At 36.6% G+C, this 25290-nt stretch overlaps 1 protein-coding gene across 1 annotated transcript in view; it reads left to right on the top strand.

The window, feature by feature from the left end:
- Positions 1–25290, top strand: part of PRKDC (protein kinase, DNA-activated, catalytic polypeptide) — a gene marked incomplete at its 5' end in the record, with an annotated part of 82421 nt that overhangs the window by 25748 nt on the left and 31383 nt on the right. Inside the window, 31 exons of the mRNA XM_010289835.1 lie at positions 192–291; positions 1259–1392; positions 1908–2162; positions 3190–3416; positions 4323–4531; positions 4668–4800; positions 5690–5848; positions 6134–6337; positions 8098–8283; positions 9239–9343; positions 10327–10494; positions 10778–10905; positions 11934–12141; positions 13163–13341; positions 14416–14584; positions 15115–15180; positions 15606–15678; positions 15890–16038; positions 17224–17361; positions 17560–17679; positions 18652–18795; positions 18986–19137; positions 19752–19883; positions 20323–20434; positions 20868–20992; positions 21086–21235; positions 21653–21826; positions 22742–22840; positions 23489–23699; positions 24283–24472; positions 24851–25066. Coding sequence (XP_010288137.1) covers positions 192–291; positions 1259–1392; positions 1908–2162; positions 3190–3416; positions 4323–4531; positions 4668–4800; positions 5690–5848; positions 6134–6337; positions 8098–8283; positions 9239–9343; positions 10327–10494; positions 10778–10905; positions 11934–12141; positions 13163–13341; positions 14416–14584; positions 15115–15180; positions 15606–15678; positions 15890–16038; positions 17224–17361; positions 17560–17679; positions 18652–18795; positions 18986–19137; positions 19752–19883; positions 20323–20434; positions 20868–20992; positions 21086–21235; positions 21653–21826; positions 22742–22840; positions 23489–23699; positions 24283–24472; positions 24851–25066 — 4815 coding nt within the window. The remainder of the gene's footprint in view (positions 1–191; positions 292–1258; positions 1393–1907; positions 2163–3189; positions 3417–4322; positions 4532–4667; positions 4801–5689; positions 5849–6133; positions 6338–8097; positions 8284–9238; positions 9344–10326; positions 10495–10777; positions 10906–11933; positions 12142–13162; positions 13342–14415; positions 14585–15114; positions 15181–15605; positions 15679–15889; positions 16039–17223; positions 17362–17559; positions 17680–18651; positions 18796–18985; positions 19138–19751; positions 19884–20322; positions 20435–20867; positions 20993–21085; positions 21236–21652; positions 21827–22741; positions 22841–23488; positions 23700–24282; positions 24473–24850; positions 25067–25290) is intronic.

Genomic DNA, 25290 nt, shown 5'->3' with positions numbered 1-25290 from the left:
GTTGGCCTGTCTGCTCGTTTATGATTTGTTCTGTGGCCTTGAAAAATTTACTGTAGAAGCCCAGAATAGTGGAGGTGGTAGACGTTATCCTGTGTGTAAGTCTCTTGCACCATTTCTATAGTGCCAATACCTTGGTTCATTTAACCAAGTTACTAGCATTTGTTTATAGATGTCAATTCTCTTTCTGACAGGTACCACTCAACAATGTTGTGATACTGTTAATCACCTGAAGCGCATAATCAAGCATAAAGCACCTTCTCTGAACAAGGAAGGAAAACGGCGAGTACCACGGTCAGCAATTTGCCATTTTTTTGCTTTTTTAATATTGCATTTTAATTAATGGCGTATGTAGTTCCATTAAACACTTGCTATTCTGAATGAGGAATTCATCCTGTGACTGTTGCTGATGCAGATCTCCTGATATGTCTGTTGAACCATTGGTGGGAAATGCTGGACATGATACTAGAGGATCATGATGGTCATTCTTTATTCCAGTGTGGTGAGCTTGCTTTAGTTTGGCAAGGAGAGGTGGAAAAGAAAAGTATATTTCCCTCACAGTAGTGTTTATAGTAATGTTAGCACTGGTGCTATAGAGCACTTGGAGGAAAATCCTCCAAAGTCTTTCTTATTGCAGTTAAGTGCTAGCAGAAGTAGGACAAACTGCAACAGGATGATCAGCAATTAAAGAGGGGTGGCAAAAAACGTGGAAGAAGCAAGAATGGATTCAGTATCAGGCTGAATGAAGCTCTGAGTCACCTGGTCTGATCACATAGCTGACCATGCTTTGAGCAGGAGGTTGGACTAGAGACTTTCTGAGGTCCCTTTGCAGATGAATTGTCATGTGATCCTAAAGAAACAGGCAAGTGGAGTCTGAGAGTTAGCTCACTGGTGGCACATTTGGTAGGTTAGGAGACTGGATAATTAGGGATGGGGAAAAACTGTGCAGGCTTATTTAAGCTTTCGTCTCCATTTTTGTCTCTTTGAGTGTTATAAATAGGAGGGAAGATACCTGATTCTGTTTTTTAAATTGTTGCCATGAAGACTGTGCTCTGGGGATCCAAAGTAGAGTGAGGAGAAGGGAAAGCAGTGTAAGATGTGGTTGTAGAAGAGCTCTTACTTGTAGTGCAGATGGGTAGTGGTTAGACAGATAAAAGGACATTCATAATGCTCATGGAACATTCTGTTTTTTTTCAAATGGAAGACTATGGCTTCTTGGTAGATGTCAATAGGACTGTTAATCCCTAATATTTCTGTGCAGAGGATTTCCAGCTACTAAGTCAGTGTGTCTTCTGGACGTTGTCATGTGGCTCTTAGTGCAATGTGGACGACCTCAGACAGAGTGCCGACATAAAGCCATGGAGCTCTTCTATGAATTTGTTCCCTTATTACCAGGTATTTTAAGTCACAATGCACTATTATCTTTGCTTTCTAAATACTGTGCATGCCTTCCCTCTGTTTTCTATGCAAAGTATTAATTATAAGAAACATAATTTTTGAAGTAAATGTCTGTTCACTTAGTGCTGTTAAATAGAAACTGAGTAGCTGCTCATACTGGAAATGAAATACTGTGAGAACCTCAGGGTTTGTGGTCATAGAAGAGGGTTTTATTGCGAACTTCCATCTAGCCAGGAAGGAGAACTCAAAGGCCTGTAACTGCTATTGTATCCAGCTATGAAGGCAGTATTTGCTGACTGGGAACTAGTGGGAGTGTCTCATAAATTGGCCTCTTCCTTGCCGGTAATTTAAGTAGTATGACCAATGCTAGACCAGAACCAGTACCTTTTCAGTTGCAAGATCCAGTTTAAAACACAAAGTTTGGGCATGTCAGTCCATTTGCTTCTAATTCCTTGATAGTTCAAAATGTGTTTTTCCTAGAGAATTTATATTTCTGGTTTTATTTCTATCAGGAAACAAGTCTCCATCTTCTTGGCTGGCTGATGTTCTGAAAAACCAAGGTGTTTCTTTCCTCATTAACAAGTTTGAAGGAGGTGGCAGCGATGCCAAAAGTCCATCTGGGATCCTTTCTCAGCCAACTCTCCGTGGTATGCAGGAGCCCTTCAGTTTACAGACTGTCATGCGGTGGATGGATATGTTCTTAGCAGCACTGGACTGCTACAATACATTCTCTGAGCTGCGAATGATCAAACCTCATGAAATACTGGGTGAGTGATTAACATGTGGCATTAGGTTCATTCATGTCTGTTACACAAGCGCATCCAAGACGAGTTCCAAGCCTGGATGTCCAGCTTTTTTCTTCAATGTAGAATTGATGAATTTTGCAAACTCTCCCAAAGATTTCAATGGCAATTGTTGTACTGCATGTTTTTTAATGAAGTAGTACTTTGTTAATAGTGTATCTTAAAATGTTTCATTTAAGTCGTAGAAATATACCTTTAAATTTCTGTCTGTCAGTCATCCACTCACCAGCAACTTCTTTTACTCTATCTCATCTTCAGAAATTATTCTGTACAGCAAATTTCCCTCTACTGAGGAGAGTGATAGTTTTTTTCCTGGGTTTTTTTTTTTAAATTCCTCCAAAGCTGTTTACCTGGTGTCTGGAGGGAGCTATCAGAAAGCAATGAAAGAAGTCCACTTTTCACTTAAAGCCCTATACACGTTACCTTTCTTCAGTTCCTGATGCTTCAACTACATCAGGTTCAAAAGCCTTGTATTTGAATTTCAATCAGGTGCATAGTAATTCCTTGTGTAGCCAATGGGTCGCTCAGAAAGTTTTTCTTCTAATTATTCATGCAGGTCTGAACATAATGTTTTTTATCACTGGTAGTAGAGTTGCATAATTACTTCATATACAAAGACTTGTACAAGTTCTGGGTAGTCTGTCAGTGTCATCTCTGTCTTGGTTTAAAACAATAGTGTAAGATCATTGCTGGATGCAGTTAGCATAGGGCTAAATTACTCAAAACTAGGGATTTAATTTTTTTATCCATTTTATTACACATGCCTAAATCATCATCATTAATAAGTGCTTGTAATGCTCAATGAGTAGAAAGCTACCATTCACTGCCCAGAATGTTAATAACTGGCATAGGACTTTCAGAAAACACTGGTGTGAGATGTGGTGTCGTTCTATTTGCTATCTCAGTTTGACTATTTTCTTCCAAACCCAATATAATATATTTAAAAGTTGAGAGCTGCTGTATCATTTCAACTTAGTATGATTCTTCTTAGGTGTAAGTGAAAGATCCTCGTTCTTGGAAGCTGCGCAGTTCTTCCTTGAAACTATTGCTTTGCATGATATCCACGCAGCAGAGCAGTGCTTTGATTGCAGTTTGAAAGGCAGCATGTTCAGTCCACAAGAGAGAGATGTATATAATTACAGCAAGTGTACCATTATAGTCCGAATCATGGAGTTTGTCACCACGATATTGGAAACGTGCCAGCAGGATTTCTGGAAGGTAGGCACTGAAATCTGTAGTGAATAAAAGGTACAAATTTTATATGTAGTTAAAGATTTGTATTTTCATTATGAAGTTAGTTCAGAGAACTAACATTGTCTTTAGTGGTGCTTTAACTGAAATTGGTGACTAAGCATTGCAAACTGTTACAGTCTTCACATGTAAGTGCAAAGAATTATATTGCACCATTGAATTTTGGTGGGTGAGGTAGTTTTGGTTAGAGGAATGAATATTTCCTGTATATTCCAGTTATATATTGACTATGAGATTCCTGTATGTTGACTATGAGGTTGTTGTTCTGTATGGAGTACTTGCAATGAGTATTTCCTGATGACCTTAAATGTGTGGAGGTGATAGCTGCTTAAAAGGCAGAAAGGCACATTGTGGTAATTCTTTCTTGAATTTAGTATAGATATTCAGGTCTCTCCATTTGCATAGCTTTGATGCAATATAAACTATTTTTGACTATATGAAGTGCATTAGTTATGAGTCTCTCATGAAATTTGCACTGCCAACTTTAGTTCTGAGACTGTGACTGTGTCTTGTTTTCAGTAAATCTCTAATAGTGTGCACAGAGGTGTACATCTGGATTTCAGGGTGATTACAGATGTATAATCAAGATTGAAACAGGCCTATGTGGACTAAAAAGATCTTATGTTCAGTTTGATGAAATAGCATGTATCCTATGATTATTTTAATAGATACTTGATTTCTGTTTATTAGCATGATTGAGTGAAAGTCAGACATTTCATAGAGAAAGAGAATGCCACTTAGTGAGAATAGTTACTGTTCCATATTTGATTTCATTTTAGGTACAAGTACTAATGATAAGTTATGAAGAATAAAATAGGGAAATCTAAATGAATTTTTAAATAAAGCTTTTATTTAATGCTTTATTCTTTCTAGCTACTTGAGAAGGAACTGCTTAATGCAAACCTTATAGAGCTTCTGGTGATGACAGTGTGTGATCCATCAAACATAGGCTTTAACACTGCTGATGTGCAAGTCATGAAAAATCTCCCAGATATCTCAGTAAGACTCATGAAAGCTTTGATGAAATCTCCTTATAAGGAGTCTTTTAAACTGTGCATAAAAAAAAGAATCACACCACAGAGGTAAGTAGGGGCTTTCCGGTAAGCATGAATCCAGAACAAATGCCATTCACTATGAAAAATGGAAAGTAAATGATGTGTACAGTTGCACATGGAGCTCCCCACCAATGTAATGTTACTGCTTCTCTTTTCTCATTAGCCTTGAGGACCTTTGTTCTGTTGATCTCTTTAATTCAGATGCACGTTTCGATCAAGTTAGGTTTAGTGCTGTCCTTTCGGCCTGCAAGCAACTCCAGAAATCTGGCCTGCTTCATTCTGTTCTTCACAATAAGGTACCTGTTTATTCAGAAAGTAACGGTGAATAATTATTTCTGTCTTTCTGCAATTTCCAGGGCCTAGAGGCAATCAGAATCTACCTAAAATTTCTTTTAGTGAGCTTCACAAGACTGAAAGCTCAAAAAATCACAATGTACTATCCTATAAAAGAGGCATTTTTCAAGAATTTTTAAACAGAGAACATTCAGAGTGATGAGAGAAGTTAGAAAAGGAATACCCTCTGGCTGATCAGAAGCAATATAGCGGGTCTGAGTTGCAGGAAAATAGGATAGAGAGCAGCTGCAGGGGTGGGGATCTAGGCTATATTACTCGTATTCTTTCTATCAAGTTTCTGATTGTAGTAAATCTCTATTTTACTTCGGGCAACTGAAGGAAAACAGGCTATACAACAGCCACAAGGACTGAGAGAATTTGTCTACTGGTAAGCAAGGCTATATTTAACAAGTAACAAAATATTTAATTCTGTGGGGTGTTTGCCATCCATCTTCTATGTCTAAACAAAAGCTAGAGCTGTGATTGTAGGACAGTGATATTCAAGGAGCTGCATGGTTTACCTTTTGTGGCCCACCCATTTTGACTAAGCTCTTAATTTTATTTCTGTAGTAATGGTGCTACCTGAAAAAAATCTGGAGGAGGATCAGAATCCTTTGAAGATTTTCAAATCACTACTAGTTTGTTCTGAACTTTGTACACAACAAGGTTGTCTCATTAAAAAACTTGTTCCCCAGTTGGAAAGGTGTCTTGTCATGGTATATTTGCATCACTTTATAAGAAAATTACCTGGAGTTCAAGTGTTTTCATTAGCTGTACAGATGGATTGGAAGGCCTTTATGTTATTTTTTAGCTTATATTAATTGTCACTTGTTTGTTTGTTTATTTCCATAGGATGAAAGACCTTATTTCTCAGTTGGGTCTAAGCTGCTTTCGCTTGTTTATAAAGGCGTTGCACCTGGGGGTGAAAGGATCTCTCTTCCATCGTTAGACATCAGCAGTAAGCGGTTAGCTGATAGACTCCTGCAGCTAGCCTTTGCTATTGATGACCAGGTAGGATATGGTTATCCAGTTTTAATACTCAGTCATCATTTAATACTAATCATCGGTAGTCTTCTACCCGTGTTTTGGGTAGAAGAGGCTGTTGTTTTATTCATACTCCTACAGAGGAGCTGTAAGGATTCACTGGCTTAATTGAGTGATAATTGTAGATAACAAGCTTTTCATTATTCTGTTTGTGCTTTATTTTTGTGCTTTCTGGTAACATAACTTTTCTAAGAAGTTGGTGAAATTTAATGTGCTTGAGATAATTCTGTCTCTATACCTTAATTTTCACAGTGTGAGGAGCTAGTAAGTCTGCTGTTGAACACAGTAGTGTTATCTGTGCCACTATCAGGAACATCCCAGAAGGACCTGATAAATTTCTCTCATGGACAGTATTTCTACAACCTGTTCTCAGAAACTATCAATCAACAGCTGCTGAAAAACCTGGATACAATAATAGTCCAGCTTATGGAATCATCTGTCAGCAATCCCCAAATGGTATTGAACTTCTTTAAAAGAACAAAGTCAAATGGGAATGTTGGAAGTAAAACATTTTTTGTTGTTATTATAGGTGGATATAACTGAGTGTGTAGTGGAGGAAAAGTGCATTTGGTTGCACTTCGGACAGCATTACATTGATAGGTTTTTAATTTTTTTGTCATGGCCTACTGGCACTACCTTCATGATCTCTGGCAACTTGGGCTGTCTGTCGTCTCATGTCAAACCGAGTGTAAAGTCGTTATCTATTACCTATCCTGAAATCTATGAATTTCAGGATTTTTTTGCATAATACTTCAGATCAGGAATGTTCTTTCGAAGCAAGTCTGATTGTTCCCATTTACTGTGCTCTGATTTTCATTGCAGAGTGGTCCCAGAGCATGTGGATTGGATTTGTTTTGAACAAAACTAAACTGGAAAATGAACTCCAACCACTAATGAGCGTTCAGTCCACGGGACTAGAGTACAGCTAGATCAAAGTATTAAAAAGAGAGACATACACATACACACACACTACCCCCATGACCTAAGTACAGGGTAGTTGTCATGTACTCAGTCTCAGCACCACTTGTATTGCTCAGCAGATTTTCTCCTATTGGCCCACACTACTTATGAATGTAGAGTTCACCTTCAGGTCCACGAAGGAAACATACTATAATTGAGAAGCCTTCTTTCAATGCTTCTGAAACAGCAGGGTCAAAAAGAAAGATCAGAAGTCCACTTTCCCTTTTGCTTAAAAAGATGCTCAGGAAAGTAGATCATCCTTTTTAAAATAATTGCATCTTTTTTCATCCAAGATGTTATGCTTAAACTTCCAAGTAACATTTTAAAACCCTGGGAGCATAATATTTTGTGATACCAGAAATTGTTTAATTTGATTGTAGAGAGGTGTATATATGTTTTAAAAGGCTGGTTCTTGTGATGACCTTGTAGTGTTCCCTGTGCACAGCATGCTACAACTGAATTACTTTTAAAAGTGTCTCTGATAAATGATAGGCTACTAATTTACACTGGCTACATGTGGCAATAGTGTTAAAAGTTTTCGCTTCATTAATTTAATGAAGGTAAGTAGCCAAGTTAGGTTTTTTGTTTTCTGTTGTCTGCTGTTCTTCTTTGCCTGACTTTTTGAAAAATATATTATGGATTGCATTTAATAAGATACTCTTCTTTAGTTGTATGCATTTGTGATGTACGGGAAGAGAAAATAAGGTTTATTTTACTCTACCCATCCAAATCTGGTGAAATCATAAGGTTGATAACATTAATCCAGTTTATTAGGTGGTTGCAAACTATTTGTGAGGAGAATGCAGAATTCAGGTGTTGAAGTCAGTGACCATTAGTTTTTGAAGAAAAGAGATTGAAGCATACTTAGTTCATATCTGGTATGCCATGGTTTATTTTTCTTTTCAAGATGTATGCAAATATTCCTCCTATTTCTCAGCTTCACACTAATTAACATCTTCAAGTATTAATCTTTAGAGTTATTCTGGATTAGCATTTATTTCTCCATATTCACACAAAAGATATGGGAAGGAATTGCTGCATTGTACTCTGAATGAAACAGGAGTAAATTGGATAGAAGTCTCTTTTTTGAGAAGTGTGTGTTTTTAATTTCCTGCAGAGACTTCTCCTGTATCCTTTTGAGATTTGAATCTAGCATTGCTATGTGATACTTTTTTTATGATTGCCTATACTGATGAAGAGATCCTATCATCCTTTCATTAGGGATGCAAGAATCAACCTGTTGCTTTTCCTTCCAGGTTGGCAGCATTTTGAACGGCATGTTAGATCAGAGTTTTAGGGAGCGTACTGTACGCAAGCAGCAAGGAGTGAAATTGGTCACAGCTGTACTAAGAAACTGGGAGAAACTTGACAGCTGGTGGGCCAAAGGTTCTGCTCCTGAGAGCAAAATAGCAGTCTTGACCCTGCTGGCTAAAGTTCTGCAGGTATGCATTGCTTTATAAAATCCAGGTAACTTTTCTGATTCTGTAGGAAATGTATCTTGTTTTAAAGAAATGCTGTTTCATTCTAGTGTTTTATGTTTGTGGGGGAAAAAAGAAAAAAAAGTTGGAGAATATCAGAATCTGATTTTTTTGTACTTTGCAAATAAAAGAATATTTGGAGAGGCAGAAATTGATAGATTTTGGTCTTCTCCCTTCCACATCCCCCCTCCTCCCCCTTTTTTTTTAACTGCTCTCATGTTTTACTTGCCTCTTCTGGAGAATCAGTACAATTGCAGAGAGTAAACTTTGAAACTGAGCAGCCTTTGATAACATTCTCTGTCATGTTGGCATTCAGAAAGTCACAATGGAGAAGTTCTACCCATATCAACAGACTGCAGAAATATCTTTATTTCAAAGACCTTTTATTTCTGTTACACTGGGGTTTTGGTCTTTTTTTTTTCTTTCTCTATTTTGAAAACACTATGTATCTACTTATTGGCGTATTTTAGGAACTTGTAAAAGTAGCTGTACGCAAGTATACACAAAGATTACTTACTGAGAATTTTTTTTCTTTTTTATAATTAGTTATTTGAAACTTGAATTGTTTTAAAGGTATGTGTTAGGACACAGAATGTGAGCTGTATTGCTGTATTAGCTGGCAGTGACAGTAACTGAAATGACCAACAAGAAATCTGGCTTTGAGAGGGAGCTTAATATTTTTTTGAACTGGAAAATATCCAACATTATGATTTTGTTTGTATTGTATAGGAGCTTTTAGAATTCTTTTGGTAGTCCTTTTAAAACCAAAATCACTGTATGTGCTTTCTGTTAATTCAGTGTATTTTTGGAAATAAACACTTCTATAGCTCATGGGTTTTTTTGTTGTTCATTAATACGGTGATCTCTTTGACTAGTTTAAAAAAAAAAACCTAATATTTTATCTCTTCTGTCATTCCAGATCGACTCTTCAGTTTCTTTCAATACCAGTCATGAAGCATTTACAGCTGTTTTTAATACCTATACCAGTCTACTTGTTGATCAGAATTTAAACTTAAATCTTAAGGTAAATTGCTCACTTGAGTGGCTTCCCTTCCCTCCCCAGATTAGAATGTTAGTCATTCATGAAGTTCCCTGTTATTGGGCTTAAATTTTACCTTAGTTTGCATGGTAACATGTACACCAACTTCTGCTTTTTAGTCTCTTATTCAACATCCTAAAAATTGTAAATCATCCTTTTTGTTCTTCAGACAGAAGGCAATATCACAGATGTCATATTTTGGTTTTAGGTGCTTTTTTTTTTTCTTGCCCAGATAAAGGCATGTAATTTTTAGGAAAAAAAATTACTGTCAGTTGCAAATTCCTGAGAACTCTGAAGTGTTCATTTGAGAAATGACAACTAATCAGGCTTTTAGCAAGGAACGATATTTCCTACAGGTCAAATTATGAACATTGGCCATGATTTTAATGTCCATGTCTGCAAGTATGAGAGCAGTACTAATGGATTAACTGCTGTATGTCATTTTGTCAGGAGAGGGAGATAAAGTACTGCATACTGAAAGTGGAAGTTCTAAAAGATACTGGAGCATAAAGTTTGGACTAGAGGATAAAAAATGTTGTACTTATGAAACAGCTTTGCATAGTTGCTGCTCTGCCAGCCTACCTTTAGCTAGACAGAGCTTTGTACTTTCCTGTGGATTCAAATAGAGTTTGGGATCTTGCTTTAGCTGCCAGGTGGTGCGTTAAATCAGTGACTTGTGTGAGAATGCATGCTTGCTTAAAAGAGCAATGAGGTCTCATTCATAGCCATGTCAGCCATGAGATAATTAATTAGCTTTTAACTCTCACTTGGCAGTGACCAAAGCTGTTTTCTGAACTAGCACCTGAAAGATGAGCAGCTACATTATGTATCTTTATCAGTACACTGACCCGTTGAATCAGTAAGCACAGCCACTGCTGCTATTCTGTGGTCCTATTCAGCTTGCTTCATAGTTAGAGAATAGTTTCTTTTAGTGTCAAACTGCATTTTCTTTTTTTTTTTTCCTGCAGGGCCAAGCAGTGATAATTCTCCCATTTTTCACTAATTTGACTGGAGAAAAACTTAATGACCTTAAGAATGCTCTTGATCAATTTGTAGCTTTCAATTTTCCCATGAGGTCTGATGAGTTTCCCAAAGGAACCTTAAAGTACAATAACTATATGGACTGCACTAAGAAGGTCAGTAATTTTAACAAACATGTAATTAGAAGCCAAAGTGAACTATGCCTAGAAACAGTGTTTCACAGGATCTGGAATTAAAGAGAGACTCTCAGTTCACATACGGAAATCAGCGCTTCTGTTTCTGAGTTATGTCTTTATCCAAAAGTTTAATGTACAGATACACATTAAATAAACATACTGTTCTGTGCATCTGCTTCTAATCAGTATTGAAAAACACTTACGTAATTAGATTGAATTGATTTGATCCAGTATGGCTTCTTATTTCTTACTTTTTTTTCAGCTTTTAGATGCATTAGAATTGTCTCAGAGTCCAGTGTTGTTGCAGTTGATGACAGAAGTCCTCTGTAGGGACCACAGACATTTCATGGAGGACTTATTTCAAGCCAGCTTCAAAAGAATTTCCAGAAGGTGAGTTGAGTCTATTGGATTTTGCTCTTGTTCTCAGTGAATTTTTGCTGAAGCAAATGTGCTTCCTCTATTATGTTGTCCTTGTAATAGTGATGATTTACACCGCAAAATTTTATGTAATAGTTTTAATTCAGATTTAGCTTTTGTCTTCACTTTTCCAAGGTATTTCTGAAGTGTGGACAAGTGGCACCAACTTCCAGATTCCAACTTTCAATTCCAGTGCCTGAGCAAATTTTGTAAAGCCTTCTGTAAATTAGCTTGGTCTAGCACAATTCAGTTGAATATAGTAATTGTTTGTGATATCCATATTTGCTATCCCTGTATAACCACATGATCACTTAAGTTGATAGCACTTAAACTGGCAGTGAATTACTTTGTTCAACGCCTTTGAAAATACAACAGCACATGTATTTAATTGAATGTTTCCAGGGTGGTAAATTGTAGACATAAACATGCTCAGTCCACAGAAGAGCTCTTCAGTCTCTTCCAAAACAAATTCATGATGGGATATTAAGTGGTGACTGTTTTGGTGCGTGTAGTTTCCTGGACAAAGTTACTTACCTTATGCCCAAATCCCATTTTTTGAATTTTAGTTTTTATTCAGAACAACAGTTTGTCTAGTAGTGAAACACTTGATAGGCCACAGAAGGACCTGATAAACAGTGAAGTCTTCTTTTTTTTCCTTCTTGTTTGCCTCCACCCTTCACATGTACCAGATAATTTTTTTTGGGGGGGTTGTTCAGTGAAAAGGAACTGAGAAAACTAATGATTGCCTATGGATTAAACTAACAAGATATACAAACAAGTTCACCATCTGTTGCAGAGAAAGAAGCTGAGATGGAGGTTTGGAGCTTTCTTTGGAAAGCTCCACAATAAATGGTGATTTAACCTGATCTTGCATGGCTTGTAAGATGCTAACCCAAGAGGGTATAAATGCAGATAATAAAAATTTTAAATGTCAGAGGGGGTTGGGACATAAATGGAGTCTGGTAAAAGAGTTTTCATCTTGAGATTTCCATCTTGTTTAGGAGCACCACTGACAAACAAGTGATACTGTTGGACACTGTTCACAAAATGTTCCAGAGTGAAGACCTTCTTTCAAATACTACTCGTCAAGCATTTATGGATCGCTCCCTTCTCACTCTTTTGTGGCACTGCAGCTTGGATACACTGAGAGAATTCTTTGGCAAGATTATAGTGCAGGCTATGGATGCACTTAATTCCAGATTCACAAAGGTATGAATTACTTTTTTTTAGGATTGGGGAAGGTCTAATAAAATGTTGGTGTTGGTATATACATTTTGCGTACCTTTGAGTGAAACACTAATTGAAACCATTTGCTTTCCAGTTTTCTGTATCTTCGTGCAGAAGTTTGTGCCAGTTACATAGTTATTATTATTAGTGAGAAACTTTATTCCTTAACACACTGTTGCTTTCAAGTTAATGTATGCTTGCATATCTACTGTGTATAAAAATTGAAGTTGGAGTATTATCTGTATATATCCAAAGGGGTCTGAAGTTCTGTCAAATGCAAAAACCCATTCTAACTTTGAAATGTAAAAGCTGTATAAAATTGTAGCCTGTTATTATGTTGTGAGAGAGAGATATTCAATGTTCGTAGTGAAAGCTCTTAAATTAGGTGCCCTCTAGAGAGAGAAATACATCTTCTAGTCATTGCAAAGATCACTCAGCAAGTGATCACTCTGCTCCTGCTGTAGTTCTTCACTCGCATAGTTTTATTGATGCAGCTGTTTAAAGGCAGCAGGACAAACAAGATGCTGAAACGATGCAAATTTACTAATAGTTACTAAAACCAAATGCTAAAACCAAGACTTCTATAGAGTCACCCCCACCATGTTTCTGTTGCTGTAAATGTTGGCACCAAAGTGAGGTGCATAAAGAAACTCATGAATGATACCCAGTATGGTGACAGGTATGTATGTTTCGCTTGCAGGTGTCATGAGTCTGAACCGTTACTTGGTATTCTGCTTGTTTTACTCCAGTATCACTCTAATGATTTAGGACAATTGTAGTTAAGACAGCTCACCTGGTGAAGAGCAGGTCAATGTAGTTTTAATAACTGTATTACACAAGAACTCAGAATCTATCAGTCTTTTTTTATCGTCAGGTCTTTTCTCTGTTTTAGAAGGTAGAAGTAAGCTGAAGGCTGTTTAGTAGAAGCTAGGATAACTGGAGCTACTTAGGAAGGGCAGGATCCAGGAAATCTCTTTCTGAGGTTTTGCTCATTTTTTTCCAGTCCAATGAATACACTTTTGATACACAAGTCACCAAGAAAATGGGGTATTACAAGCTACTACAAGTGATGTATGTGCGTCTTTCAAAAGAGGATGTTTACTCCAAGGACTCTAAAATTAACCAAGCTTACTGTGGCTCCATGAGTGTAGAGGGAAATGAACTTACCAAGGCACTAATAAAGTAAGACTATTATTTCTTTTATTTCCTTTTAATTTCTAATTAGGTTTTGGGCAGATACTCTATTTAAGTATGCCATATAGGCAGAAGATTGATTTGTTCAGAGGCAAATGTAATCTGTGATGTAGCTTTTGATTTTAAATGGAATGTACAATATTGAATTTGCATTGATAGAATGATCTCTAACATGGACTACAATCCTATGTCAGGATAACTTTTGCCTCCTGTTTTTGCCATTTTTTTCTATTTATTAGGCGTCATCTTTTATTTTTGCTTTTCAATATGGTTCTTGTCCTTTAATTTGTGTTTTCACAATTTCAGTTTCAGTATACGTACACTTTTATGTAAAGTATGGTTCTGTGTTGTAAAATAACTATTTATATGATGTGAGAAGATGGAATGGATTTTCATTTATGTTTCATAGTACAGCAACACACCCAGTGGGTGTAATCTGGTTTAATCACCACTGCAGAGGGAGATATGTGCTAATTAATATTATTTAGCTTGTTTAATATTCTGGAAAAAATATGAGATGCCTGAATTCCTGTTCTTTTTTGTTTTGTTTTGTTTTGTTTTTATTTTACAATACTATGTCCTATGAGGGCTTTAAAGGAATTCTTGGCTATGATTTGCAGAAGATTTGCAGAAGATCTATAAATGGCTATGGGCAAAAGACCTATAAAAATTGCATCTAAACTGGTTTTCTCTGGCTAATCTATAGCGTAATTTAGCATGCCTGTCCATTCATAATTTCTTGGAAAAGGACTATAAGAGAGATTTATGCATGCGCTGAAACATATATCCATCTTAGCTGAAAGTGGCCTATTGCATTCCTGACATTAAGGACTGCTATGTAAATACTTGGGGAAGTTGGTTTTGTCATTGCTGAATGGTTCCATTTTAGCACAATACACCTGCAGAGAGCTTGAACAAGTGTGAGGTGGTTTAATGCTGATACTGCTATAATAATAAAGATCTCTTGAAATTCTGTTGATTCACTGGTCTCTGATTGAGGCCTTTCCTGTCCTTGTTAAAAAAGACTTCTGATGATGTTTTCTTGCCTGTTTGTATTTTAAGGTCATGCTATGATGCATTTACAGAAAACATGGCAGGAGAGAGTCAGCTGTTAGAGAAGAGAAGACAGTATCACTGTGCAGCGTATAATTGTGCTATTGCGGTTATCAGTTGTGTCTTCACTGAAAGTAAATTTTACCAAGGCTTTCTTTTTACAGAAAAATCAGAAAAGGTGAGAAGCTGTTGTTGCTGGAAGAAAGCTTCCAGAGCATGAGACACAAAGTGATTTTACCTGATTGCAATAAATCAAAGAATCAAACCTGAATGACAGTTATATTAACAAACTACCCAGTGAGGCAATGGAAGGAGTCGTAGCTGAGTTTCTTGCATCCTTTACGCAATTTGAATTTCTGATGAAAGTTTTATCGTCTGTTTGGGAATGGATGAAGTAGTGATACATTTACCCTGTTTTCCCTCCACTATCAATAAATTTTCTAAAATATGAGGAAAAAAAAATTGGTTAAATTCTCTATGCTTGAATAAGAGATACCCTCTTTACAGAGTACATTGTCTGTGCTGAATAGCTTGAGTAGCTGAATAGCAAAATTTTCTTAAAAGTATTGATGTAGAAGAGAAAATGTGCCATATTTTCTATATTGTATGTTGGTGTGTTGTTTTTTAAGAAGAAATAAAACATGTTCAGAGCAGTTGTTGTGTGCAGCATTATAATTTTTGTATTTCCAAACATGCTTTCGTTTGCAGAATTTGCTGATTTTTGAAAATTTGATAGACCTGAAACGTCAGTATACATTTCCTGTAGAAATTGAGGTGAGCGGAATTTCTGGGTGTTCCTAAGTGAAAAATGAGTATGGCTTTAACAGAGTAGTCACTGTAGACCAGGTCAATTCTCACATACAGAGAAAGAGGATTCTGTAGCAAATAAAAAATGGAGTACTCCTGTAATGTTTTAAAATACATTTTTCTGAGAGAAATCCAGACTTGGAATTTAGAACATACCTGCAGTGCATGTAACTTTAATATACTTTTTAGCACACTTATTCTGGTAATGAATGGCTATAGGAATAAGTAATTCAACTGTTGTTCTGTTGTAGTGTTAATCATTATAATTTACAACATGGGATTTCCATTCATATGAAATGGTTTTGATCATTTTTGGCAGTTTTGTAAATAATTGTAAATAAACTGTAAGTTAAAAAAATAATAATTTTCAAACTTTATTTCTTGCTGTCTAGGTGCCTCTGGAAAGGAAGAAGCGGTACATTGCTATTAGAAAGGAGGCCAGGGATGCAGTGAATAGCGATCAGGGTATGAAAGTCATTTATGACTATGAAAAAAATGCCTTCTTACCTTTCATTGGTATGTTGCTAATTGGCTTCTACAGTAGCAGGAACAAATAAAAGCATTCCATGTACTTCATCTAACAACAAATTCCCACCCGCCATCAAGTTTTAGTGGCCAATAAAGGCTTGTTTCTTGTAATAAATTTGATTAATAGTCTGTTCTTTTTCCTATTTAGATGAACCCAAGTATTTAGCTTCTGCATCATACATGATGGATAGCAGTTTGAGTGAGGAAATGAGTCAGTTTGATTTTTCTACTGGAGTCCAAGGTTTTTCCTATAGCTCCCAAGATGTTACAGCTAGCAGCGCTCGTTTCAGGAGGAAGGTAATTTAGTGACTTACGTCCTGTGAGAAAGAAAAGTTTTACACTTCTAACAATTGCATACATTTACTGGGATCGAGAAAGGAGGCCAGAAATTTCTCGGTATTTGTTCTGCTTGACTGAGAATGGGTTCCTCCAGAAGATGAAGGAGGGGGCTTGAGCTATGTTCTGTCAGTCATTTTTGTTCTTCCCTCTCTCTGCTGTCTACAGCTGGAGAAAAGGAATGCCCTACCTTGGGTTTCTAAAGTTGAGTAATGTGAGTGAAGTCCAGCCCGAGTTGTAAAAACGTGGCTTGTGACTGTGCATGCCCTCAGGAGTATCCTGTGATGGTTGTGTTTTGCTGTTAGGCACCTGGTTTCCTCATTTCCCTCTTCTTCTGGTCTGTTAAGGCACTTGACCACACTGGTTGCATCAAATGCACGGAATAAATGATCAAACATGTAAATATTTTTGTATCTCTGTTGTAGCAGCTTGTATTTAACTGTTGCTCTTGGAAGAACAGCACTTAATATCTTCCAAGACTTGAAGTTGTGTTCTTTCTGCAGTCTAGACATGTCTCATCAACAGTAACGCTGGTAGGATAGATATTTGCTATGAAACAGAAAGAAAATTTGTAAAAGTATCATAGACACTGAAGACGGAATCTGTCAAAATAACTGTTAACGTTGGTAAAGATAAACTGTTTCCATGTTTTGGAGCAAGGAGGTGTTTTAGCTGCAGGGAAGTGAACCAGAAATGTGCTTTCTTGTGTTGTACATTGTAATTTCTAACTATAAACAATTTTCTTTTGTGAATTACTCTGTGTGGCAAAAGGGAGAGCTGCTGTGGTTGCTAGTCAGTGTGAAACAACACATCCATAAAAATAGGGCTTTCATTCCTTCAGCTGTGGAATGAAGTAGGTTCAGCTAACTCTTCCTGCTTCCAGCAGTTGCCACACCTATCCTGGCAGGTAGTAAAGTCTGAGTAACATGAAGTTGACATCTGTTGGCACAGAAAGTAAAAGATGTGCACCGCTGGTACATATATTTGGGAGGTGTCTGAACAACACTTTTGATGTATTCCCTGTTGCCTACACTGAGTGTATAATCAAATCTGTAAACACAGATAAGATAAGAATGACTTGTGGCATTATCATGATTTAAAAGAAAATACAGTGTTCTTATTAATCACAGTAACACTGTTTTTCAGGAGTCCACAGAATACATGGTTTTGAATGACGAGATGGAATTGGAAATGGATGAACTCAACCAGCATGAATGTATGCCTTCTATGACAACTCTGATTAAACATATGCAGAGGAACCAGATCACACCCAAAGTAGAGGAGGCCAGTATTAACCAAAAAGTTGGCATTTTTTCACTAACTATACCAAGAAAAGGGAGTCATGATTGAATGCCTTCTTTTATTAATTTTCTTGGCTATATTATAACGAGACTCATGTGGCTCAAGCTGGAGGCTTTTTGGCTTGGTAACCCTGTTTGGTCCAAGAATTGAGTTGATTTATACTCATTTCCTAAATTTCAGGGGACAGTTCCAGTAGATCTTCCTCTTTGGATGAAATTTCTGCATGGCAAATTAGGAAACCCATCAGTACCACTAAATATTCGCCTCTTCATAGCAAAACTTATTGTTAATACTGAGGATGTGAGTAATTTTTTGGTCATATTTTTTCTGTTAACATAACAGGTTTTATTATAATATCAACTGTGTAACCCCTGTGGGGTAAAATATTTTATCAGCTGAGACTTTTGAGTAGTTTTCAGTTTTATCATAACAAACCACTCAATTTCTAAAATTTCTAAAATTGAGTAGTTTGCCATGATAAAAGGAGCACATTCATAGCCCAAAATTCCAGATAGTGCCAGCATTTTCAAGGTAATACCAATACTTTTTCTCCCAAACTCTACTTCTATAAGTAGAGGATGTCCATAATATGTGTCTTCTGTAAACTAGCAGTAATTGGTTCATTGATACTGGGCAAGAGGTATGGCTGATGATGCTTGCCATCTTTACAGGAGCAAATATAATGGTTTTTTAATGGTCACAGATGAGTCTTATGGAAACCCTTTGGGCTAAATTATGTTCCTGTTGCAGAAAGACACTAAGATAGCGTAATGTGTCTTTGCCCGAGAAGAAACTTTTTCTAACTCTCATTCTTGGTTAAAAAATTTTCATCCTATTTCATACAGTGATTTTAAAGTATAATGGTTCTGTCTGAAATATTGTAAATCCGAAATACAAAAAGGCTGAATTTCAGAAGTTATTCAAGAAGCTTTATACCCACTTAATGCTACTTTCTTAGTGAAGCTGTCTGAAATGCAAGGGTAGATGAACAGCATACTCCTTCAAATCCTTTAGGGACAAGTTTTCTGTGTGAGCACCATATTATGTGGGCCCTAGTGAATACTTGGTTAAATGTTTCTAAGCAGAAGTGTGGAATGTAGTTATGGATATTTTTATTTGAAAGTTACTTTAAAATTGTTGTTGTTGCTTCAGAGGTTAAGAAAATTGATAAGAGGCTGATTTAGCACTCTTACTTGTAATGATTATTGCACAGCAGGTTATTGAATAGTTGGATAATTTGTACTTGATCACTGATTTTCCTATTTTCCATAGGTTTTCCGACCTTATGCAAAGCAGTGGCTTGGTCCATTGCTGCAGCTTGTTGTTTCTGGGAATAATGGAGGTGAAGGCATTCATTACATGGTGGTGGAAATAGTAGTTACTATCCTTTCCTGGACAAGTGTAGCCACTCCCAAAGTAAGGAAATGTGAAATTCTTCTTTTATCATTATTGTGACTATTTGGTAAGGAATGAGTGAGGTTTTTATTATGCACTTATAATAATAGATACTAACTTCAAAAATACCCTGTTTACTTGCTTGCTTTCATAAAACAATATATGTCTTCATGTTGGAGTCACTGTTTATTTTTGGTCCTGTTCATTGTAGGGGAATATTAAGGATGAGATTTTAGCTAACAGATTGCTTGAATTCTTGATGAAGAATGCCTTTCACCAAAAAAGAGCTGTGTTCAGGCACAATCTGGAAATCATAAAGACAGTTATAGAGTGTTGGAAGAACTGTCTCTCCATACCTTACAGGTAAGCATTTAGACAATTGCTTGCTTTCATCAGTATTTCAAGAATATAAGTAAACATTATCAAAGGAGATTAAAAGATAAATTCAGCTGCAATAGTAATCTTTTTGTCCCTAGAGCTGACAGTAGAACTTCAGAACTCAACTCTCCAAAGGTTGTAACTTAATTTGCAAAACCACAAGGAGAGAGACAGGGAAAACATGTAGAGGATTACACCAGCAACAACAAAAGCAGGAGTAATCACTGCAAAGACTTACGTTTTATTTGAAATTTTGGGTATTATCACTGAATATTGGTGCACTCTTACTAAGAATTCTGCGATCTGCTGTGCTTCTGAACCTGTTGCAGAGAATTTGTGTGGGCTTACAATCTCTCTCTTTTTTTTTTTTTTTTTTCCCCAAAGACTTATTCATTGAAGCTAAATACTTACTTCTTTCTGATTATATGCTTTCTGCTGTTTTTGGTGGAATTGTATATGTGTGTATACTTACTTTCTGCTGGTTTTGGTGGGGTTGTATGTGTGTATGTATCTGTATATACACAGAGAGTGCGTGATTTATGTTGTGTATATTTTGGATTTTTCCTGTATCTCATTACTTTCATGTTTTTATCCAACAGTTTAATATTTGAAAAGTTTTCTGGTGGAGACCCTGATACAAAGGACAATTCAGTGGGAATTCAGCTGCTGGGAATTGTTCTTGCTAACAATTTACCTCCCTTTGACCCAAAGTGTGAAATAGATCGTGTCAGGTGAGAAATGCAGCTTTTTGCTGAATGATTTTGATAAAAGCTTAAGACAAAGAGAGCAAGTCTAACTTGTCAGCATGAAGTATGGGAGCTGGATTGCTCATTCATTGGAATCGTTTGTCCCATCATCCCTTTGCTAGTGTCTGTCAGATGTAATGCTTTTCTAGCTGCAAACTGCAGACCACATTTATTTTGGAAAATATCTAGAAGGATGTAAGCTTTTTTACAGTGGGCCCCAGAGTTGCAGTTTCATGGGAATTAACAGAGTCAGGAATTACCAAAGCAGGGATTTGAGATGCTGCAGGTGGAAAATCCATGTTGTCCTGTATTCAGCTCTTCTAAAAGCAGTCACTGTTCCCCTAGGCAGCTCAGGTGAGGTTTTTTGTTTCGGTTTAAAACTGGATGCAGTAGTGGCTTACAGCAGATCTACCTTTTGTGGTAGGTATTTTCAGGCTTTGACCAGCAACATGGGCTTATTAAAGTATAAAGAAGTTTATGCAGCTGCAGCAGAAGTGTTGGGACTTGCTCTTCAATACATTGCAGAGAGAGAAAATGTAAGTGAATTCTGTTTTGTGTTTGACCGTTTCTGTCTTAATTCTACGTATATCTTTTATATGACTACTCAATTAAGCTCCAAAAATGAATGTATTTAAAACTCTGGGAAAAATTGGAAACCTGCTATACTGAATGAGAAGCTACTTATTATTTATATGAGCGTACTAAGCAACTTGTATTTCAAAGTTAAGATGTTGATTCCAAACCAATCAGAGGAGGCTCACAAATGTATTGTTTAAACAGGCAATCATGTCTCAGCCAGGCATTCAGCTGTACAGCAGCCATTAAGCATCATAAATGTCCAGATGAGGTGGGTGGATCCTACCTAGCAAAATGCACTCGAATGAAACAATACAGCAGCAGAACTACATGTCTTTAAGGTGGTTATGAGTTTAATGGCTATGCTTGTCTTACTGTCTTTCTCTTTTTCAGGTACTTGAAGATCCAGTGTATGATTGTGTCATAAAACAATTAAAACATCATCAGAATACCCAGCAGGATAAGTTTATTCAGTGCTTGAATAAAGTGGTTAAGAATTTTCCACCTCTTGCTGACAGGTGTGTCCTGATTTACATGGTATGTTCATTGTAGACCTAGAGGAGTAATAGAAAATAACTTGCTTTTCTTTGTGGGCTTCTGGTTATGTTAAGGTTTATGAATGCAGTATTCTTTTTGATACCCAAACTTCATGGTGTGATGAAAACCTACTGTCTGGAAGTAATAATGTGCCGGGCGGAAGAAGTGCCTGATCTCCACTTGCATTTAAAGAGTAAAGACTTTATCCAGATCATGAATTATAGGTGAGTGGTCATGTGATTACAAATGTAGATGCATAGTCTAAATTTCTTAATAACATTTTCTGTGCTGGCCACAATATTTTTACATTCAGAAGCATTTATAATTCATGTTCATTTTTTGATCACTATTCTCCTAATTTGAGCTAATGGAATCTGGGAGTTAAGTATTAAGATGATTATCTCACTGTGAAAAACAACACAAAAAACCCTAAATAGCATTAAGGTGAAACATCACTGGTATGCGAATTTCTGTAGTATGTATTAGTTTACTTATACTCTTACTCTTAGGTTGAACTCAGAAGTATTTACCTAAAGCCCTTTATGGAAAAACAAATATTATTGCTAAAACCGAACTGGTTCCGTGTGTAGCAGTGAAGAGAAAAGCTATGTAACTATTCTTTTTTTCCCCTCTCTTTTTAGGGATGATGAAAGGCAAAGGGTTTGTTTGGATATAGTTTACAAGATGCTGTCTAAACTAAAACCTCTAGAACTTAAAGAACTTCTTCCTGGAGTGACAGGGTTCATTTCTCACCCTTCTGTCATATGTCGACAGCGCATGTATGATATTCTTATGTGGATTTATGATAATTACAGGTGTGTATTCACTGCAGATGTTGTCTTTCAGTGGTTTGTCAGAGGCAGAATGAAAGTGCTTGTAACACTGTCTCCGAACTTCATGTCCCTCGGTGCAGGATTTTTCGAGTTCTCAGAAGAATAGAGCCTGTGGTTTGCTTAAATAGCTCTGGGCTTTGGTGACAATTTTATCGCTTCCATTAAGGGAAAAAGTCTTAGACTTGAACTTTAGCCCAGACAAGAATGTTGCATCACCACAGCATGATGGCATAAGAGGTCTTAGCTCTGATGCTCCTACATTTTTTCTTGTTGCTGGAATTTGTAACTAGTAAGAATTGTACATTAGAGAAATTTGCTTGGAGGTAGAAGGTGTATTAAGGCACTTGGAAGGGATCCAGACCGTGCCAATCTGGTAGTATAAGGCTGTTCTTTCTCTCTGACCCCTTAGAGTAGGGAACAGGCATGTACTCGGTTTGACAAGTGGGTTGCTGTTAAATCATTTAACTTAGTTGGGTTCTATTATGTGCTTTTTCCCAAGATAACTTAACTATTTGAATGAATAATTATTGTGAAGAAAAAGTACAGGTTAATTTTTACTCCAGTGTCACTTGGGAAATTCTAATTCTCTGCCTTTTTCTCAGTTTTAACCTTGCAAACTCAGAATTACTTCTGTTTGCCTTCTGTTTGCCTTTGTATTAAATACTTAACATGTATTACTTGGCTTTCTTATTTTTTTTCTTTTCTAAGTAGTGGAGAGACAAGGCATTTTTGGCAGTGAAGACCTCATGTTATGAAAAAAATGCAGTGTTGTCATGCCAAGTTGAGATTTTTATGGGAAGGGCATGTTCCTTCTTTTCTCCCACTATCCTCATCCTCTTATTTTACTATGGATTGTTTGAGAGAAGTCATTAAGAGACATTTTTCTCCTACCATCAGTGATCCAGAAAGCCAAGCAGATGGTGATTCTCAGGAAATACTCAAACTGGCAAAAGAAATACTGCTTCAAGGGCTAATTGATGAGAATGCTGAACTGCAGTGAGTAAACAGTGTTGTGATGACTGACTGAAGTAACAAGTCCCTAATCTACTCTTTCTTTTTTTTATAACAGAAGATTTGATCCTTTGAGGTTTTTTAATATAAAAGAGTAACAGTGAGATAACATTATTTCCTTTTCTTCCAATAAGTTAATTTATAAAATTGTGTCCTATAGTGTTACACCAAATTTAAATGAAGCACAGAGCTTTTGAACAAGCTTCTAAGCCATGGAGAAGTTGTTTCAGTACGTTAGACCTAATTCTGCACTAATGTTCTAGAGTTTTTGAACAGGAAGGCCCTCACTATACACAAACACACAAAAAATACATTAAATGTTGGAGAATGTTGGATTTGTAAAGTATTTTGGTGAAGCAAAAGATAGAAAAGGAGATCACTTCTCAAGAGGAGAACAACTCAATAGAAATAATTTTTTTCAGAGTAAACCTTTCATATCAATTGAATGGCATAGAGCATGGTAGATGAATGAGGAATTTGGTGTAATTCAGTGGAAGATCCATAGCATGAAAGGGTTAGTTGAAGGCTTTATAATCTTACTGTGATTTTTCTTTTTTACACTTGACTTTTTTTATAGTGTTGTGTTTTCTGTTGGCAGATAACCAAGAATAACTTTATTCCTTGCCTTTACAGATTAATTGTTAGGAATTTTTGGAGTGATGAGACAAGGTTACCCACAAATATTCTTGACCGCATGCTGTCATTGTTAAATTCTTTATATTCTACCAAGATTGAAACACAGTACTTGAGTCTAATTACGAATTTTCTGCTTGAAATGACTAGCAAGAGCCCGGATTATTCCAGAAAAATATTTGAACATCCACTGTCTGAATGCAAATTTCAGGTGAATTGTATATGTGTTATCCTGCACGCAACCGTATGACAAATTCTGTTCCTTAATGTAGTTACCACTTGGACAAGAATGGCAAAATTAGTAAGATTTTTGAAAGTGCATTTCATAGTCCATAATTAACAGCTGCAGTGGTCATGGGTTATGCACATTATCGGAAGTTTGATGATTTGGGGGGGGGGCAATAATTTTGCTTTTCTTTCAAAAAAGAAAGATTTAATTAAAATAATTACGTATACCAAGTATAGCTGACCTCTAGAGTACTGAAATACCTAAAAATGAGGGTAGCGGAGAGAAGCACCATAAGCTGGAGAAAACTTACGAAGAAATAGGAATACTGGTACAAGAGCTGTAAATCAATCCTCAGCTGGCCAGTCCAAATTAATGAGCTTTTTTGTTGAGCTATGGAGAACTTCTATGTGTTTTTTGTTTTGTTTTTTTTTAAGTCAAGTTCTGCCCCTGTACCTGGGATGATATTTTAAATTCTGTACTTTACTTTCTGCTATCCTGTCTCAAGGAAGGAAGGCAAAAAGTCTTCATTGTTACTGTTCTTACTAAAATTTTTTTGTGCTTGTAGGACTTTGTAATTGATTCCAGCTGGCGTTATCGAAGTACTGTGCTCACACCTATGTTTGTGGAGACTCAAGCTTCTCAGAGTATCCACAGGAATTTATCACAAGAAAGATCCCTCTCTGCTTCTGGATCAGTTGGTGGTCGAGTGAGGGCTACCCAACGGCAATATGAATTTACACCTACACAGCATGTCAGTAAGTTCAGGCCAGTGTCTTCTGAAATTTTCTTGTTTGCTATAGGAATTATTTCATTCTTTTAATTCCTGTTGCATGTGAATTTTTAGTGTGAAAGTGCAAATGCATTTAATGCATTTAATATTTTGTTTTGAAGGGCTTTTTTTTTTTTTGCATTACAAGAAAAAACGTCCAGTCACTTTTTTTAGTCTCATATATATTTTGTGTTCTGCCTAATGTAAAAGAAGTTTGTTTCTTACCTAACAGTTTGAAATCTGTTCTGCCCATAAACACTGGGAATTATTTTTTTGGAGGAGGAAAATGACCTGCTTTCATAGACGTTTTCACTTGATTTATATGTGGGTATGTTACAGCTTTTTAAATTTTTTTTTTTTATAGGTGGTAGAAGTTCTTTTAATTGGCTAACTGGAAGTAGCATTGACACATTGGCAGAGTATGTAGTTCCTTCATCCTCTGAATCCTTGTCTTCATCTATGCTGTTGGTTAACAAACGGAGTGAAAAATTTAAACAAGCAACCTTTAAACCAGTGGGGCCAGATTTCGGGAAAAAAAGGTTGGGTTTCCCTGGAGATGAGGTGGACAACAAAACTAAAGGTCTGTAAGCCTTGTGATGGAATTTCTATTTAAATATTACATTTTTATAGACCATCTTTGTCACTTGTTTGGCTGGCAGTCCATTCATTGAAGTTCAGCTTGAGAGATTTTGTGTCCAGGAGTGTGTGGTGATACATAATGTGTGGCAAAAAGCTACAATTGTGCTAGGAATTGCAAAACTGTATGTTACTAGATGAAAGAACTGACTGGATGAGAAACCAGTC

This window comes from Phaethon lepturus, unplaced genomic scaffold (assembly GCF_000687285.1).
Source record: "Phaethon lepturus isolate BGI_N335 unplaced genomic scaffold, ASM68728v1 scaffold1636, whole genome shotgun sequence".
NCBI classification, from domain to species: Eukaryota; Metazoa; Chordata; class Aves; order Phaethontiformes; family Phaethontidae; genus Phaethon; species Phaethon lepturus.
This window is presented reverse-complemented; position numbering and strand designations above follow the sequence as displayed.